Genomic DNA, 14860 nt, shown 5'->3' with positions numbered 1-14860 from the left:
CTTCATATATTTGGCTTATTTAGAAAGAAGATGGACCTTGGAGAAAAATAGTGAATTATTATAAATAGTATTATTACAAAATATTATAATTATTATAAATTATTATAAAGGTGGTGATTTAAATTCCAGTGCTGTTCTGGTTATAGCTTCATACCAGGATTACTTGTCTAGTTGCATAACAAAATACCTGAGAAAGGAACCTTAAGGAAGAAGGGATTCGCTCTCTGCCTTATCGCCTTGAGACTCAATCAGAAGTTCCTCTGTTTTTGGATAGGCTGGCCAGCCAGTGAGCTTCTGGGATCTGTATATCTCTGCCCCACAATCCTAGGGTTATGAGCATGTGTGACCATATTCAGCTTTTTTCTTAAGTTCTTCTAGGATCTGCGTATCTCTGCCCCACAATCCTAGTTTTATGAGCATGTGTGACCATGTTCAGCTTTTTTCTTGCGTTCCAGAAATTCACACTTGGGTCCTTATGTTTGCAGAGCAAGCACTCTTACTCACTAAGCCATCTCCCCAGACTTGAGCTGTATACTTCCTAATGTAAAATTGTTGGCCCCTTCCTAACAAAAAAAGCACAAAGCTTGCTTTACATTTTCAAGGTAGCAGCATTTTGAGTGCTGCTCTGGCCCGTTCTCCGAGGGACCAGAAAGTCTGCTCTCAGAATGCTTCAGTCGATCTGACTTACCATTCAGGTGTCCCGTCCCTCTGGCTGTGTATTCCAGCAGATCCGGTGGTGCTGTAAGCATCAGTGACAGGGAACCTAGAGAGCAATGCTATCTCTGTTTGATTTAACTTTAGACCGTGAACCTGGAGAGTTGGAAGAAGTTACGGAAGAAGAAAATCTCGAGGAAACAGAGGAGGAGAGTAAGGAGGACGAAGAAGAAATGGAAATGGATCTGGAACTGGAGCTCGAGATAGCCACAGAGCAGTCAACAATACCAGCCAATCTGGAGCGGCTCTGGTCTTTCGCCTGTGACTTAACTAAAGGCCTTAATGTGAGCAGCCTCGCCTGGAATAAAGCAAATCCAGTAAGTCCCCAGATGCTCTAACAATTCCAGCCGAGTGTTTAAAGGACCGTCTTTTGTAAATTTTCATTTGTGTGTGTGTGTGTGTGTGTGTGTGTGTGTGTGTGTGTGTGTGTGTGTGTGTGGCTAGCTGGCCAGTGAATCTGCAAATAATTGTACTGTCTCCACCTCTGGAATTACAACGTGAGCCATTGCATCTGTCTTGGGTGTGGGAGAGGGGGTCTGGGCCCTGAACTCAGGTCATCATCTCTGCTGCAGATACTTCTACTCACTGAGCCGTCTTGCTGGTCCTCACTGGCAAATTCTAGAATGAAGGGTTGTTGCTTGTTTCTTTGTTTTTATTCAGCCATGGGCAAAGGATTTAACCTGGCTGTAACACCTATTTTTAAAATGTCTCTGAATGAAGTTTATGTTTAAAAAAGGAGAAAATGCAAATAGTTATTTTTCTCCTTACATATAAAAACATTACCATCTTTATCTTATTTTGTTTTTTTGTGACAGGGTTTCTCTGTAGTTTTGGATCCTGTCCTGGAACTAGATCTTGTAGACCAGGCTGGCCTCGAACTCACTGAGATTCGCCTGCCTCTGCCTTCCTAGTTCTGGGATTAAAGGTGTGCGCCACTACTGCTCAGTTTACCATCTTTATTTTAAGAGTGTGCTTGGCTCATGGTACCCTCCAAGTCCATGTCAGACGACGTGACATATACTATAAAATAGTGTGTGGTTGACTTATTTTAACCTGTACCAAAATTCATATACCTATATTTTTCATCTCCTCAAGCAGTCATATTTGGAAGGGTGTGCTTAAAACATGCCAATGCGTAAAAATGGGATTACTCAGCAACACTGCTATTAATACTGTTAAAATTATGCAGCACTTCATGTTTGCTAGGAAATGCTTAAAGTTTTTAAAAAATATTCTATATTTACTCTTTTAAATTATGTGTATATGTATTTGTGTGTGATCATGTTCACTTGAATGCAGTGCCCTAAGAAGCCAAAGGCAAACCAATCCCCTGGAGCTGGAGTTAGAGGTGCTGGGGGTCTGAACTCAGGTCCTCTGGAAGAGCACTCCATGCTCCATAGTGCCGATCTGTAGCCTCGTACTAACTTTCCTGTTTGAATAAGATCCTCCACTATGTTGATAGGGAGTGAGAGGCACAGAGACAATAATTTCTCTAACCTCACCCAAACAGGAAACGAAGCAGCCAGAATTCAAATGCAGATAGCTGGTAGAGTTCCCAAAGCAATCTTGAGGCAGACAAACTAGATTCTAAACCTGTGGGTCACCACCCCCAAAGACCATCAGAAAACACATATTTGCATTACATTTCTTAACAATAGCAAACTTCCAGTTATGAAGTAGCAACAAAAATAGATTTTGTGGTTGGGGTCACTGCAGCAGGAGAAACTGAACTACAGGGGGTCACCGTACTAGGAAGGGAGAGAACCAATGAGCTAGGGGCTGGTTTCTTTGCTGTTAAAGGCAGATGTTTACAGGGTAACAAGTCTAATGTTCTCCCAGGTTTTATAAAATGCTTCTGAAGATAGTCCCCAACTAGTAATTCCAAATATAACTTCAGGAGTGAATGTATTGTAGTTGGTTGTTTTCTTACTTTTTTGGCTCTTTGCTCTTTTGTTCTTTGAGGGGCCCACCACTAAACTCCCAAAATAATCACACACAGAAGCTTATTCTTACTTATGAATGCCCAGCTTTAGCTTGGCTTGTTTCTAGCCAACTTTCCTAAACTTAAATTATCCCATCTACCTTTTGCCTCTGGGCTTTTTTTTTCTTTTTTTATTTCTGTAATCTTACTGTCACTCTACTTGGTGGCTGGCTGGGTAGCTGGGTGGCTGGCTCCTTCTTTTCTCGCTCCTTGATCTTCTCTTGCTTTCCAATCCCTCTTTTTTGCCTATTTATTCTCTTTGCCTGACAGCCCCGCCTATCCTTTATCCTGCCTTGCTATTGGCCATTTAGCTCTTTATTAGACCAAGTAGGTGTTTTAGACAGGTGTAACACAGTTTCACACAGTTAAACAAATGTAACCTATAAGAGTGCAACACGTTTTTGCATCCTTAAACAAATGTTCCACAACATAAACAAATGTAAGACATCTTAAAATAATATTCCACAACATCTATCTTTGGAGTAGATACTTAGTATTGTTTGAACTCAGAGCACTGCACACACTAAGCAAGCACTCCACCACTGAACTGCAGTCCTAGCACCACATCCCCAGCCCTAGCCCTCTATTTTACCAATATTTTTAAATAGTTCATTAGTAGGTATTTTTATACATTTGTTACTACTTCCTGCCATCCCTTGAAGTGTCTTTTTTTTCTGGTTTTCAGGACCTTTTGGCTGTTGGCTATGGAAACTTTGGATTTAAAGAGCAAAAAAGAGGAATGGCTTGCTGCTGGTCAATAAAAAACCCCATGGTAACCCAAATAGGAACAAGAATATTTTTATCTCATTAAATATTGACAGGGTTTTGTACATTGTAGACCTGTGTGTAGTAATCCAGCAAAGTCCAGACTATTTTATCAGTTAAAACTTGCCATTTTCTTGTGTGTGTTCACATGTATAAGAGCATGCACTTGTGTGTGTGTGTGTAGGTTAGAGTACACAGCCCTAGAGATTGTCACCTCAGTCCCATCCACCTTCTGCTGGTGACTCAGAGGTTCTCACTGACTTGGAACTCGTCTAGTAGATGAGACAGGCTGGCCAGCTAGCCTGCGATTCCCTTGTCTCTGCTGGAATTAAAAGCACATGCCTCCAGAGCCCAGTTTCTCCATGGCTTCTGGAACTGGAATGCAGGTTTGAAAAGGCAAGGGCTTTCCCAACAGAGCCACCTCCCTGGTCCTCATTGTTCCCTATAGCTTAAATCCACAATAAGTCCAATTTGTTTTTATTTTACATGGGGTGAAGGGAAATCACTTATGGCTCCACACAATACATTCCCAGCATCTTTTATTTACCATGTTATCACAGCTAATTATTTACCATGTTATCACAGCTAAGTATAAAGGAGTCTGTACCTGAAGACCCCTGCAACACAAAACATGTAACCAAGAGGATCAATAATAGGAATAGAACCCTCCACTCAGCTCTTAGAAAAAGAGCTAGTAATCTGAGAAGTGATCATGTTTTCTCAGAAACATCTATTAAATCTCAGAGTCAAGCCAGTGGGCAATCCTAACAGTCAATCTAGATATCTAGCGACCCAGATTTCTAGCTTAATAACATAATATAATATAACAGTATGAATTTTATAAGGAGAAAGAATGACAGTGACAATAGGCTTTTAACTAAATAGCCCTGCTCCATCTGTTGCTGTATAACTTTCATTTAATTTAACTCAGAAGTAAAATGTGAAGCTGCAAACGTGGAGGGTAAAAGAGCATCTGCAATGATTCAAATTATTGTGAGTAGCCGTGGTCCGTCAGGCTGCTGGGTTAACACACAGAGGAATACACTGTTGTAATATGGGAGGATTGGCAGAATCGTCATCAGGAGCTTGTCTCCTTTTCACGTAGGGATTAGACAGAGGAAAGGATTTAGTTCAGCCATGACAGAGTTGTAAAAAGAAGTAGCTTAGAGAGTTTGGGAAGATTTTTTTTCTATGTGCTTTGTAGAAATCATGAAACAATCCAGGGTTCTAAAGCAAACGGCAGAAGATGCATGATCTGTTTGCAGGTCATTGTGTGTTTCTATCTGGAGTGAAATATGTGCTGGTCACACTCATCCTTGATGGAGGAGTACCAAAATGGGACAACTTATGCAGAAGTCCATAATGCATTCATAAAGCCATCGAGGACTAAGGCTTTATAGTAAGTTAAGGAAATAAATGTTTGAAGATTTGTGTTCATGTTTGGTAGAAGCTATGGACTGGAGTAACTGAACTAGACTAACTTCTCACACTCCCTGCCAGCACAAGATATCCTCAGCCGCCATCACAGGCTACCTTCCTGTGCTCTGTAAAAATGCCCACAAAGTAAAGAGACCATTCCCCCCCTCCCCACAGTGGCCAGAGCGCATTTATCAGAGTTCGTATGGAGTTACGTCTGTGGACTTTTCCATCGGCTCACCTAATCTGCTAGCAGTTGGCTACCACAACGGCACGGTTGCGATTTACAATGTGCAGAGCAGCAGTAATACTCCAGTTCTGGACAGCAGGTGAGAATCACCCAGCCAGATGAGCAAACGCGGCAGGCATGCTTATTCTCTCCCCCAGGACTGTTTTTACTTTGAAGTGAATATTCTGTTCCTTCTGAGGCCATAATACCATTGTTTTCAAAATGCCTAATGCGTCCTCCTGTTGTCTCCAGCTGGAGTCTGTCGCCCTCACTGCCTCCCCCATCCTCTCCTCTCCCTGCCTCACCAACACACTTACCTTGGCTTAGCAGTTTCTGGATATTCTTAAACAATTGCTTTATATTATCTCCTCTAAGAAACTTCATTCTCTTTTTGTGCATACCCCACACACCTTAATCTTTTTTTTTTCAGATTTTTTTAAATTTATTTATTTATTAAAGATCTCCGTCTCTTTCACACACCTTAATCTTAAGGCTTATCGTGCTACACAAACTGTCTGTTGCTGAGGAGGCAGACTGGTGGATATTTCTGAGCTCCTGTGTCATCTCAGTGAGAGTGGGGGCAGGGAGGTGCTTTCCTCTGGATTCTCATTATGTCATGTAATATTTAGCACGTGCCAGCAGGGCTTGTCTGAGAAGGCACGAACGAGTTAATGGGGGATGAGAAGAATACGGGCAGCTTAAAAAAAGAGCTAGTTTTAAACGAGTCAGGTGGTTGTTTTTGTTTTGTTTTCTTTAGACCAAATTTCAGAGTGGCTAAGATGTGGTGTATTATTTGTAGCAGAATCAGAGTACGCTTAGCTGAGACTAGCTGTAGTCATCAAGGCAGAGGCCTCACTACCGCAGCAGGGACCCTGCCGCTTGTTTCTAGGAAGAGGCCCATGTTTGTTTAACCAAATCTCCAAAGCCGTCTTTTACTGTAAGTTCAAAGCTATCTATTGTATTGGAAAGTTTATATAAAATAGTCAAGGGAATAAATAATAGGAATAGAGCTCTCTATTCATCAGCTAGAAAAGGTCAGTAATCTGAGAGATAGTTTCAGTTTTTTAAAAAAGTGAAATCTCAGAAGCAAACCAGTGGGTAATCCTAAAAGTATAGGGAGAAGAATGAAATATGTAGCGGGGATTGTCTATTTGAATAACAGTCCGAAGACTAATTGATTTGAATAATGGAAAAGAAACTATAAAAATAAAGTTACTTATTCAACATGTCTAAAGAGTGAATATGTAAAGCAAAAAATATAGATCCCAAGAAGAAAATATTTTCTTTCATATTTCTTTTTATTTTTTTTAAAAAAATATAATTATAGGTCAGTAAAAATTTTCTTTTGAAAGACATAAGAAACACCATGTAAAATATTAAAGTGATTAACTATTCAGAAGTTTGGTTCTTGAGTACACAAATAAGGAAATAACTAAATAAATTTAAAAAATAAAATAAAAGGAGCCAACGAGATAGCTCTGCAGTTAAAGCATTTTTCACAGAACGTGATGACCTGAGATGGATTTCATCCCTGGGACTCCTGTCATGGAAGAGAGAGTGGACTCCAGCACTATTGTCTGACCCCTGCACATGTGCCCTGGGCTACATGCAACAGCCCCACCCCACCCCAGCCCCACAAGATGAATACAAATGCAAAATAATTGAAGTGTGGGTTTGAACAACGAAAGAGTCGTTACACGAATAGAAGAACGGTCATTTGGGGTATTGTTCTTATCACTTATACGCCAAGGTCTTCCAACTGATTTAAATGATTTGTATTTGGCATTTTTGCTTGTTTTAGCGAGTCACCTCAGAAACATCTGGGACCGGTTTGGCAACTGCAGTGGATAGAACAAGACAGAGGAACCACGGGGGATGACAAGAGAGAGATCTTGGTGTCGATATCAGCTGATGGAAGGGTCTCCAAGTGGATTATTCGAAAAGGACTGGATTGTCATGGTAAAAACCAGAGGAGAGCCCATTTTCTCAGATGCTGAACTAAAGGTTCCAGATGTGAAGCCTTTCTGTGGGAAAGGTGACAGAGTTTGTCTTGGTCGGTAGGTGGAAAACCCGGAGCTGGTCATCACCGTCTGAGCATCCAGATTTGTTTTGTCCCCTTTTTTATCGAACCATATGCATACAGCTGATTTTCAAAAGAGACAGACGTGATGCTAAGTGTGCTTTCTCGTGCAGTTAAATAGCAAACTGTGCATGTATTCATATCCATTTGTATGTATACACACACAAACATATGCGCGCACACATTTCTTTCCACGCAGATTTGATGCGGCTGAGGCGAACTACTGTTACGAGCAGCAAAAAGGGGGCAGAGAAGGAAAAGAAGGGAGAGGCTCTGATCTCTCGACAGGCTCCCGGGATGTGCTTCGCTTTCCACCCCAAGGTAAGTTTGTTTCAACCTACTTTCTACCATTATCTGTTATAGTTTCTAAATACTGAGGTGCAGTTTGTGAATTGTACACACACATACACACACACACACCAGTGTAGATATGGCTGCCCATGTGAGGCAGAATGGGAGAGAAGAGCTGTGGCAGAACTGATTCTCTTGATAGCCACAGGCCTAATAGGCATGCCTCTGCTCGCCCTCCTGGCCACTCGGCTACGCTAGCGTACTTACGTAAGTTAACTCTAGAATACACCGCTCTACATTTTAAGGTGAGTTACCTCTCAGGATGGGGATTATGAAGACTTCCCAAGACCTTGATGACATCGGAGCAGTTAATGAGATTCCGCTCTTCTAGAGGAACTTGGGAATCAGAAGACTCAAACACTATGACAGACCTCTAAGAAAATGAGTCCCGCATGTTTATCGTCTTTTTAGTAATACTACCACCTGCCTCATTCAAATGAAACCTTGTGGGCCAGAGAGATGGCTCCGGAGAAAAACTGTATACGATAGCATGCGTCTGTAAACCCAACACTCCTGCAGTAAAATGGGAAGCAGAGGCTTAGAATCAGCCAGAAACTCATGGGCCAGCTGGCTTAGAGCACAATGTATAGCAGAAGCAAAGGTGACCTTTCCTCTGACCTCCACACAAGATTTTGATGTAATTTATGTTAATACCATTTTTCTATTTTCTGTGTAATTGGTTTCCACTTTGATCTTAGTATTTTCCCTTCTTCCATTTATATTGGTTTTAAATGCCTCTTGCCTTACTGACTTTTAATAATATAAGTAATTGATTTGTGACTGTCCATTTTTTTTTTTTGCCATATACAGATGTTAAAATTAACATTTTTTTTCTGGTTTTTTAAGACAGGCTTTCTCTGTGTAGCCGTGGAGCCTGTCCTGGAACTCTCTCTGTATACCAGGCTGGTCTCGAACTCACAGAGATCCTTCTACCTCTGCCTCCTGGGTACTGGGATTAAAGGTTTGCTCCACTACTGCCCTACTTAAATGAACATTTTCAATGATCATAAAATAAACTTTGTTTTGACATTTTCATATATATATTTCCCTCATATCCATCCCTACTGCACCTCTGTACCCTTTTTCTTTCATTGGCCTGCTTCTGTCCAAATCATCACGCTTCTATTTTCCTGTCGTAGGTCTGTGCACATTTCTATAGTGTGGGAGGAAAGGTGGAGACAGAGTCTCAGGTAGCTCAGGCTGGTCTTCATCAACCTCCTACAGATTTTATAGGTTTTTTTTTTTTTTGAACATGTTTTCTGTTACCTGAGGGTCCTCTGGATTTCACTGGAAACTGTTGTATTGTCTCCTTTTTTATCTCCATTTTTTCTTTACTTCTCTTTCTTTTGGTTAATTTTATAGGGGATTTGTCAATGTCATTTTTTTAAAGAACCAACCCTTTGAGTGACATTGTTCCCCCAACTTCTTCCTAAGCATCTTTGTTACCCATATGTAGGAAGGCTGCTGTTTTCTGTTAACTTTCTAGAGTACCACGTCCTGAAAGTGTGTGTAAGATCTAAGTGCTTCCAGTAATGTCTTTATAGTCTTTACAGATGATACGTATAGAATCATATCATCTGTAAATAAGGATGCTTTGACTTCTTCATATCCAATTTGTATCACTTTTATTTCTGTTTCTTGTCTTGTTACCCAAGCTAAGAAAGTGTGGGCACCCTTGCTCGTTCCTGATTTGGGTGGAAATGCTTTCTGTTTTTACACACATACACACACACACATTAACCTTTAATATTTGTTTTTAATGAAAATTATCTCCTTAAGGCCCTCCCTTTGCAGTCACATAGTTTTTTTACTACCAAAGAGTTCCATTGGTCCTCTTAGGACAGTTTATAGGAAGCATAACTATGGGCTTGAATTGCACTGAAGTCTTTCTCTTTTTTTTTCTTTTCTTTTCTTTTTTTTTTTTTTGATTTTACTGTGCTCTACATTTTTCTCTGCTCTCCTCACTGCCTCTCCCCTCCCCTTCAACCCTCTCCCACAGTCGCCATGCTCCCAATTTACTTAGGAGATCTTGTCTTTTTCTACTTCCCATGTAGGTTAGATCTATTTAAGTCTCTCTTATTGTCCTCATTGTTGTCTAAGTTCTCTGGGACTGTAGTTTGTAGGCTGGTTTTCTTTGCTTTATGTTTAAAAACCACCCATGAGTGAGTACATGTGATAACTGTCTTTTTGTGTCTGGGTTACCTCACTCAAAATAATGTTTTCAAGCTCCATCCATTTGCCTGCAAAATTCAAGATGTTTTTATTTTTTCTGCTGTGTAGTACTCCGTTGTGTAAATGTATCACATTTTCCTTATCTATTCTTTGCTCGGGGGCATTTAGGTTGTTTCCAGATCTGGCTGTGAACATAGTTGAGCACATGTCCTTGTGGCACAATTGAGCATTTTTTGGATATACACCCAAAAGTGGTATTACTGGGTCTTGAGGAAGGTTTCCTAGTTTTCTGAGAAATCGCCACACTGACATCCAAAGGGGTTGTGCCAGCTTGCATTCCCATCAGCAATGCAGAAGTGTTCACTTTTCCCCACAACCTCTCCAGCATAAGTTGTCATCAGTGTTTTTGATCTTGGGCATTCTTTCAGGTGTAAGATGGAATCTCAGAGTTGTTTTGATTTGCATTTCTCTGATGACTAAGGATGTTGAGCATTTCCTTAAGTGTCTTTTTAGCCATTTTAGATTCCTCTGTTGAGAGTTTTCTGCTTAGGTCTTTACTTCATTTTTTTTATTGGATTATTTGGTCTTTATTTATTTATTTGTTTATTTTTATTTACTATTTTATTTGTTCTTTTGATTACCAGTTTCTTTAGCTCTTTGTGTATTTTAGAGATCAGACTTTTGTCTGATGTGAGGTTGGTGAAGATCTTCTCCCATGATAGATGTACCTTCTATTCTTACTCTCTTTGGGGTTTTCATCACCAAGTTGCTAGATTTTGTCTAAAACCTTTTCTATATATATGGAAATAATAATGTTGTTTCTGCTCTAAAGTCATTTATGTGATATATTTCACTTTAGAATGGCTTTGTTGAACCATATCTAGATCTCTGAAATGAAGCCAACTTGATCATAATAAATGATCTTTTTGATGTGTTTAGTTCAGTTTGCAGATATCCTACTAAGAGTTTTGTGTAGTGGTATTTTGTTTATGTTTTAACAATAAAGCTTGCCTGAAGATCAGAGTGCAGAGCTAAACCACTAGAGGCATGGAATGGTGGCACACACCTTTAATCCCAGGATTTAGGAGACAGAGGCAGACGAATCTCTGTTAGTTTAAGGCCACTCTGGGCTACACAAGATTGAATCTGTCTAAAAGAAACAGAGCTCACACAAAGGTGATCCCAGCACTTGGGATCCCAATGCCTTTAATCCCAGCACTAGTGAGGTAGAGGCAGGAGTAATATGGCTGGGTGATATTGGAATATAAGGCAGAAGGGGACAGAAACTCAGTACAGTCTGAGGTTTGGTGGAGACAGACAGAGTCTGGAGATGCAGTCTAAGGACAGACAGCATCTGGTCTGGGCATTGGCAGAGGTAAAAGAACTCTAGTGGCTGCTCTCTCTGCTTCTCTGATCTTCAGCATTAACCCTTACATCTGAATCTGGGTTTTTATTATTAAGACCAACTAGAAATAATGCTACAATTTTGTATCTATGTTTATCAGGAAAATTGGTCTATAATTTTCTTCTTCTGTTGTGTCTATCTGCTTTTGATATCAAGGTAATACTGGCTTCATAAAAAAATTGACTCATTATATCTTTTCCTATTTTAACAAATAGTGCAAGAAGTATTGGCTCTTCTTATTGAACAGTGTGGTAGAATTCAGCAGTGAATCCATCTGAATCTGGTCTTTTTATAGTTGAGAGATTTGTTTTTCACTACTGCTTCAGTTTTGTTACGTGTTATAGATTCATCTAAATTGTTAATCTCATCTTGGTTGATTCTATGTATATAGAAATCCATTCATTTCTTCAGATATTCCAATTTAGTGAAGGGTCTTTTAAGGTCTGCCATGTTGGTTCTTCAAATTTCGCTGGTATATGTTGTCATTTTCAAATCTGTTTTTACTAATTAGCATCTTCTGATTCTTTTTATTGTGGATGTTGCTTTTCTCATGGTTGTGATGAAAATATCTGAAAAAAGGTAGCTCAAAGAATGAAGGGAATCCAGTCCATCACGGTGGGGAAGTCAGAGCAATGTGGCGTCCAGAAACACAGAGGGAATGAAAGCTAGCTAACACTCACGTAACATCCTTGTTTTCCTTTAGTCCGGGACCTCAGCCCATGGGATGCTGCTCATAGTTTTTGTTGGGCTCCTTCCTATGTTAATGTAATTTAGACCACTCTTCAAAGACACTTTAAAAGATAACTTGAATGGTTAATTATTTAATTTTTCTCATCACCATGACCCAACGCCTCATATAAACACCTTAAGTATAGACGATTCTGCTCATGGTTTCATGGTAGGAAAGACATGACGTCATCCAGACTAGTCGAAGTTCCTGTCATGGCAGAGGGGCATGCAAAAGCTTGTTTACATCTCAGTGGATCATGAAAACAGAGCTCTTTGACCTGACAAGGGTGTGTGATTACACCTCAGAGCCCAACTCCCCATGACTTACTCCTTCACCAAGTCTCACCATCATAAAGCTTCCACAAATTTACCCAAACCAGCCAGGGAACCAAATGTTCCGCTCTCTGAACCTTTGGAGGGAATTTCATATTCATAACAGCTGCTTATAGTAGTCATGTTGTTCCACAGTTACCTATTTTAGGCCCTGAGAAACACCAACATGTTTTCCCTGGCCTTTACAGTTTCTCCTGGGAAGTGTGATGTTATTATGATCTGTTGTCATTTACATGTGTTTGGCATTTTTCTTTTGCAGTTTTGAAATGTCCTGTGAAAAGATTGCTTACTGGTCATGTCTATTTAGGGTTTTAAATACCTCTTGTAGTTGGATGCCCACTTGCCATCTTGAAAAACTTAACTGTCTTTGAAGAAATGTTTTTTTTTTTTTTTTTATGCATTTGGTGTTTTTGGTTTGTTCATACAAACCCTTTATGCCTTCTAGAGCCTATTGCATATGGTACAAATATCTCGTATATGGCTTTTCTTTTCACCTTATAGTGACTATTTTGCGAACACACGTTCTCTCACCCTATAAGCTAACATATTTGTACTTTTACAAAATCCCCCTACTTTGAGGTGGTCATTGTGAAACCATAAAAGAAGGACAAAAATTTTATATCTGAGATAGTATTTTCTTTTGGTTATTGAGTGGGTTTACTACATGTTAAACTGGCTGATCTTGTATTTAATGTCTGACATGCCTTGTGTTGTAGGACACAAATATGTATCTGGCTGGCACAGAAGAAGGCCTTATTCACAAGTGTTCCTGTTCATACAATGAGCAATACCTAGAGACATATAGAGGACACAAGGTCAGCTTAATTCATGTAGATTTGGAAACTGTATCTGCTGGTATTTTTGAAAGGCACATACGATGTGTTTAACAAATACAATAAGTTTACAACTGTGGGTTAGTTGCCCCTTGACTAAGTGAATGTGCTGATCCCAAAGAAACATTGTTTCTTGCTCATATTGATTCTCTGTTTCTTTATGATCGTACATCCAAACTTCTTTGTTTTTCATTACATTATCTGATGTCCTTTCAGAAGGTTGTAATACCTGTTAATAGTTACTCTCCATTTTCTCAAGTGTAATTTTATGTAGAATAATTAAAGGAAGATCAAATTCATAGCCTTGCTTTCAGGTAAAGCAGTCCCTATGTAGTGCTCAGGGATGTGTGTAGCTTCCAGAAATCTTAATTAACTTCTAACTTATTGGCCAAATTTAAAATATAAGATTTAAATATTCTTTTCCTATGCATGACATTTTTGCATTCCCAGGGTCCAGTGTATAAAGTCACGTGGAACCCATTCTGTCCTGACGTCTTCTTGAGCTGCTCTGCAGACTGGGGTGTCATGATCTGGCGTCAGGAGACTCTCAAGCCATATTTGAGTTTTTACCCAACTACTTACGTTGTTTATGATGTCGCCTGGTCTCCAAAATCCGCTTATATTTTTGCTGCTGCAAATGAGAGCAGAGTAGAAATTTGGGACCTTCAAATCAGCACGTGCGTATTGAATGCTCATGCTTTGAGTGATGTCTCCAGCAACACAAGCAGTTCAAATCAAAATATCTCTCTTGTAGCTTTGTTACCAGGTAGAGCATGCTGTGGCTCAAACAGTGCCAGTCACAACTCAGCTGTGATATTATACGATGATTTCCTCTTGAATAAATAACATACATAATAGAGTGGCTATTTGAATGTTCCATCCCTTGATTTTCATTTTCCTGGTAAAAGTATAGTTTCCCGGGCAATGCTTCTCTGGAAACAGAAGAATGCAGCTGCCTTTCCTTTTTGAAGGACACAGGTCGGATGTTTTCATGACCAAGACTAAGAACCATGCCTGTTGAAGGTAGCCTTACGCTTCAGCAGTTCATGTAGAACCAAATATTCTTCCGCAAGAGGTAAATATGGTGGCCTGTGGTAGGGCCTTGCCTGCTATACACTAAGGCATTTCACAGGCAGGACTGTACTGCACTTCACAGTCTTTTCTCAATTTGATGAAGCATACCTATAATGTGGAAGGAAGGGAGTTTTGTTTAAATTTTAATTGTAATGTTAGTCACAACTGAGAGCTGAGACACACACACACACACACATAGAGTCAGAGAGAAAGAGAGAGACACATAGAGACAGACATACAGACACAGAGACAGAGAAAACAAAAACTTTGAGTGATAGCAGATGAATGTTCAATTAGAAACACTGTATATGGTCCATAGTATAACTAAGTCGACACACAAATAACTAGCACAAAAACTCGTTTATCTCTTCACATTTAAGTTAGGTGTAGTGATGTTTTGTTTGTAATCTAACAAGTAAAGCTTGCCTGAAAATGAAAGTGCAGAGCTAAGCTATTAGTTGACCATCGAGGCCAGGCAGTAGTGGCACACACTTTCAATCCCAGCACTCAGAAGACAGAGGCAGATGGAGCTCTGTGAGTTCAGGGTCACCCTGGGATACACAAAATTGATCCAGTCTAAAAGAGAAACAGAGCCAGGCAGTGGTGGCTCACACCTTTAATCCCAATACTCAGGAGTCCCATGCATTTGATCCCAGCACTGGGGGGATGGGATCAGGAAGGAATATGACTGAGCGGAGAGAAGAATATACGGTGGGAGGAGACAGGAGCTCAGTGCAGTCTGAGGATGCAGTCTGAGGATGCAGTCTGAGGATGCAGT

At 40.0% G+C, this 14860-nt stretch overlaps 1 protein-coding gene across 5 annotated transcripts in view; it reads left to right on the top strand.

Moving 5' to 3' along the window:
• Window positions 1-14860, top strand: part of Wdr78 (WD repeat domain 78) — a 70536-nt gene that overhangs the window by 47199 nt on the left and 8477 nt on the right. For 3 of the 5 annotated variants that reach the window (XM_005353482.3, XM_026782110.1, XM_026782108.1), the window contains 7 exons: window positions 802-1031; window positions 3381-3467; window positions 5054-5205; window positions 6907-7064; window positions 7385-7506; window positions 12892-12990; window positions 13459-13685. In XM_005353482.3, coding sequence (XP_005353539.1) covers window positions 802-1031; window positions 3381-3467; window positions 5054-5205; window positions 6907-7064; window positions 7385-7506; window positions 12892-12990; window positions 13459-13685 — 1075 coding nt within the window. The remainder of the gene's footprint in view (window positions 1-801; window positions 1032-3380; window positions 3468-5053; window positions 5206-6906; window positions 7065-7384; window positions 7507-12891; window positions 12991-13458; window positions 13686-14860) is intronic. The other 2 variants (XM_026782109.1, XR_003377399.1) reach the window with 2 other exon arrangements.

Source organism: Microtus ochrogaster, chromosome 10, assembly GCF_000317375.1.
Source record: "Microtus ochrogaster isolate Prairie Vole_2 chromosome 10, MicOch1.0, whole genome shotgun sequence".
Lineage (NCBI taxonomy): Eukaryota > Metazoa > Chordata > Mammalia > Rodentia > Cricetidae > Microtus > Microtus ochrogaster.
Note: the sequence above shows the minus strand (reverse complement) of the source record. Positions and strands in the feature narration are given on the sequence as shown.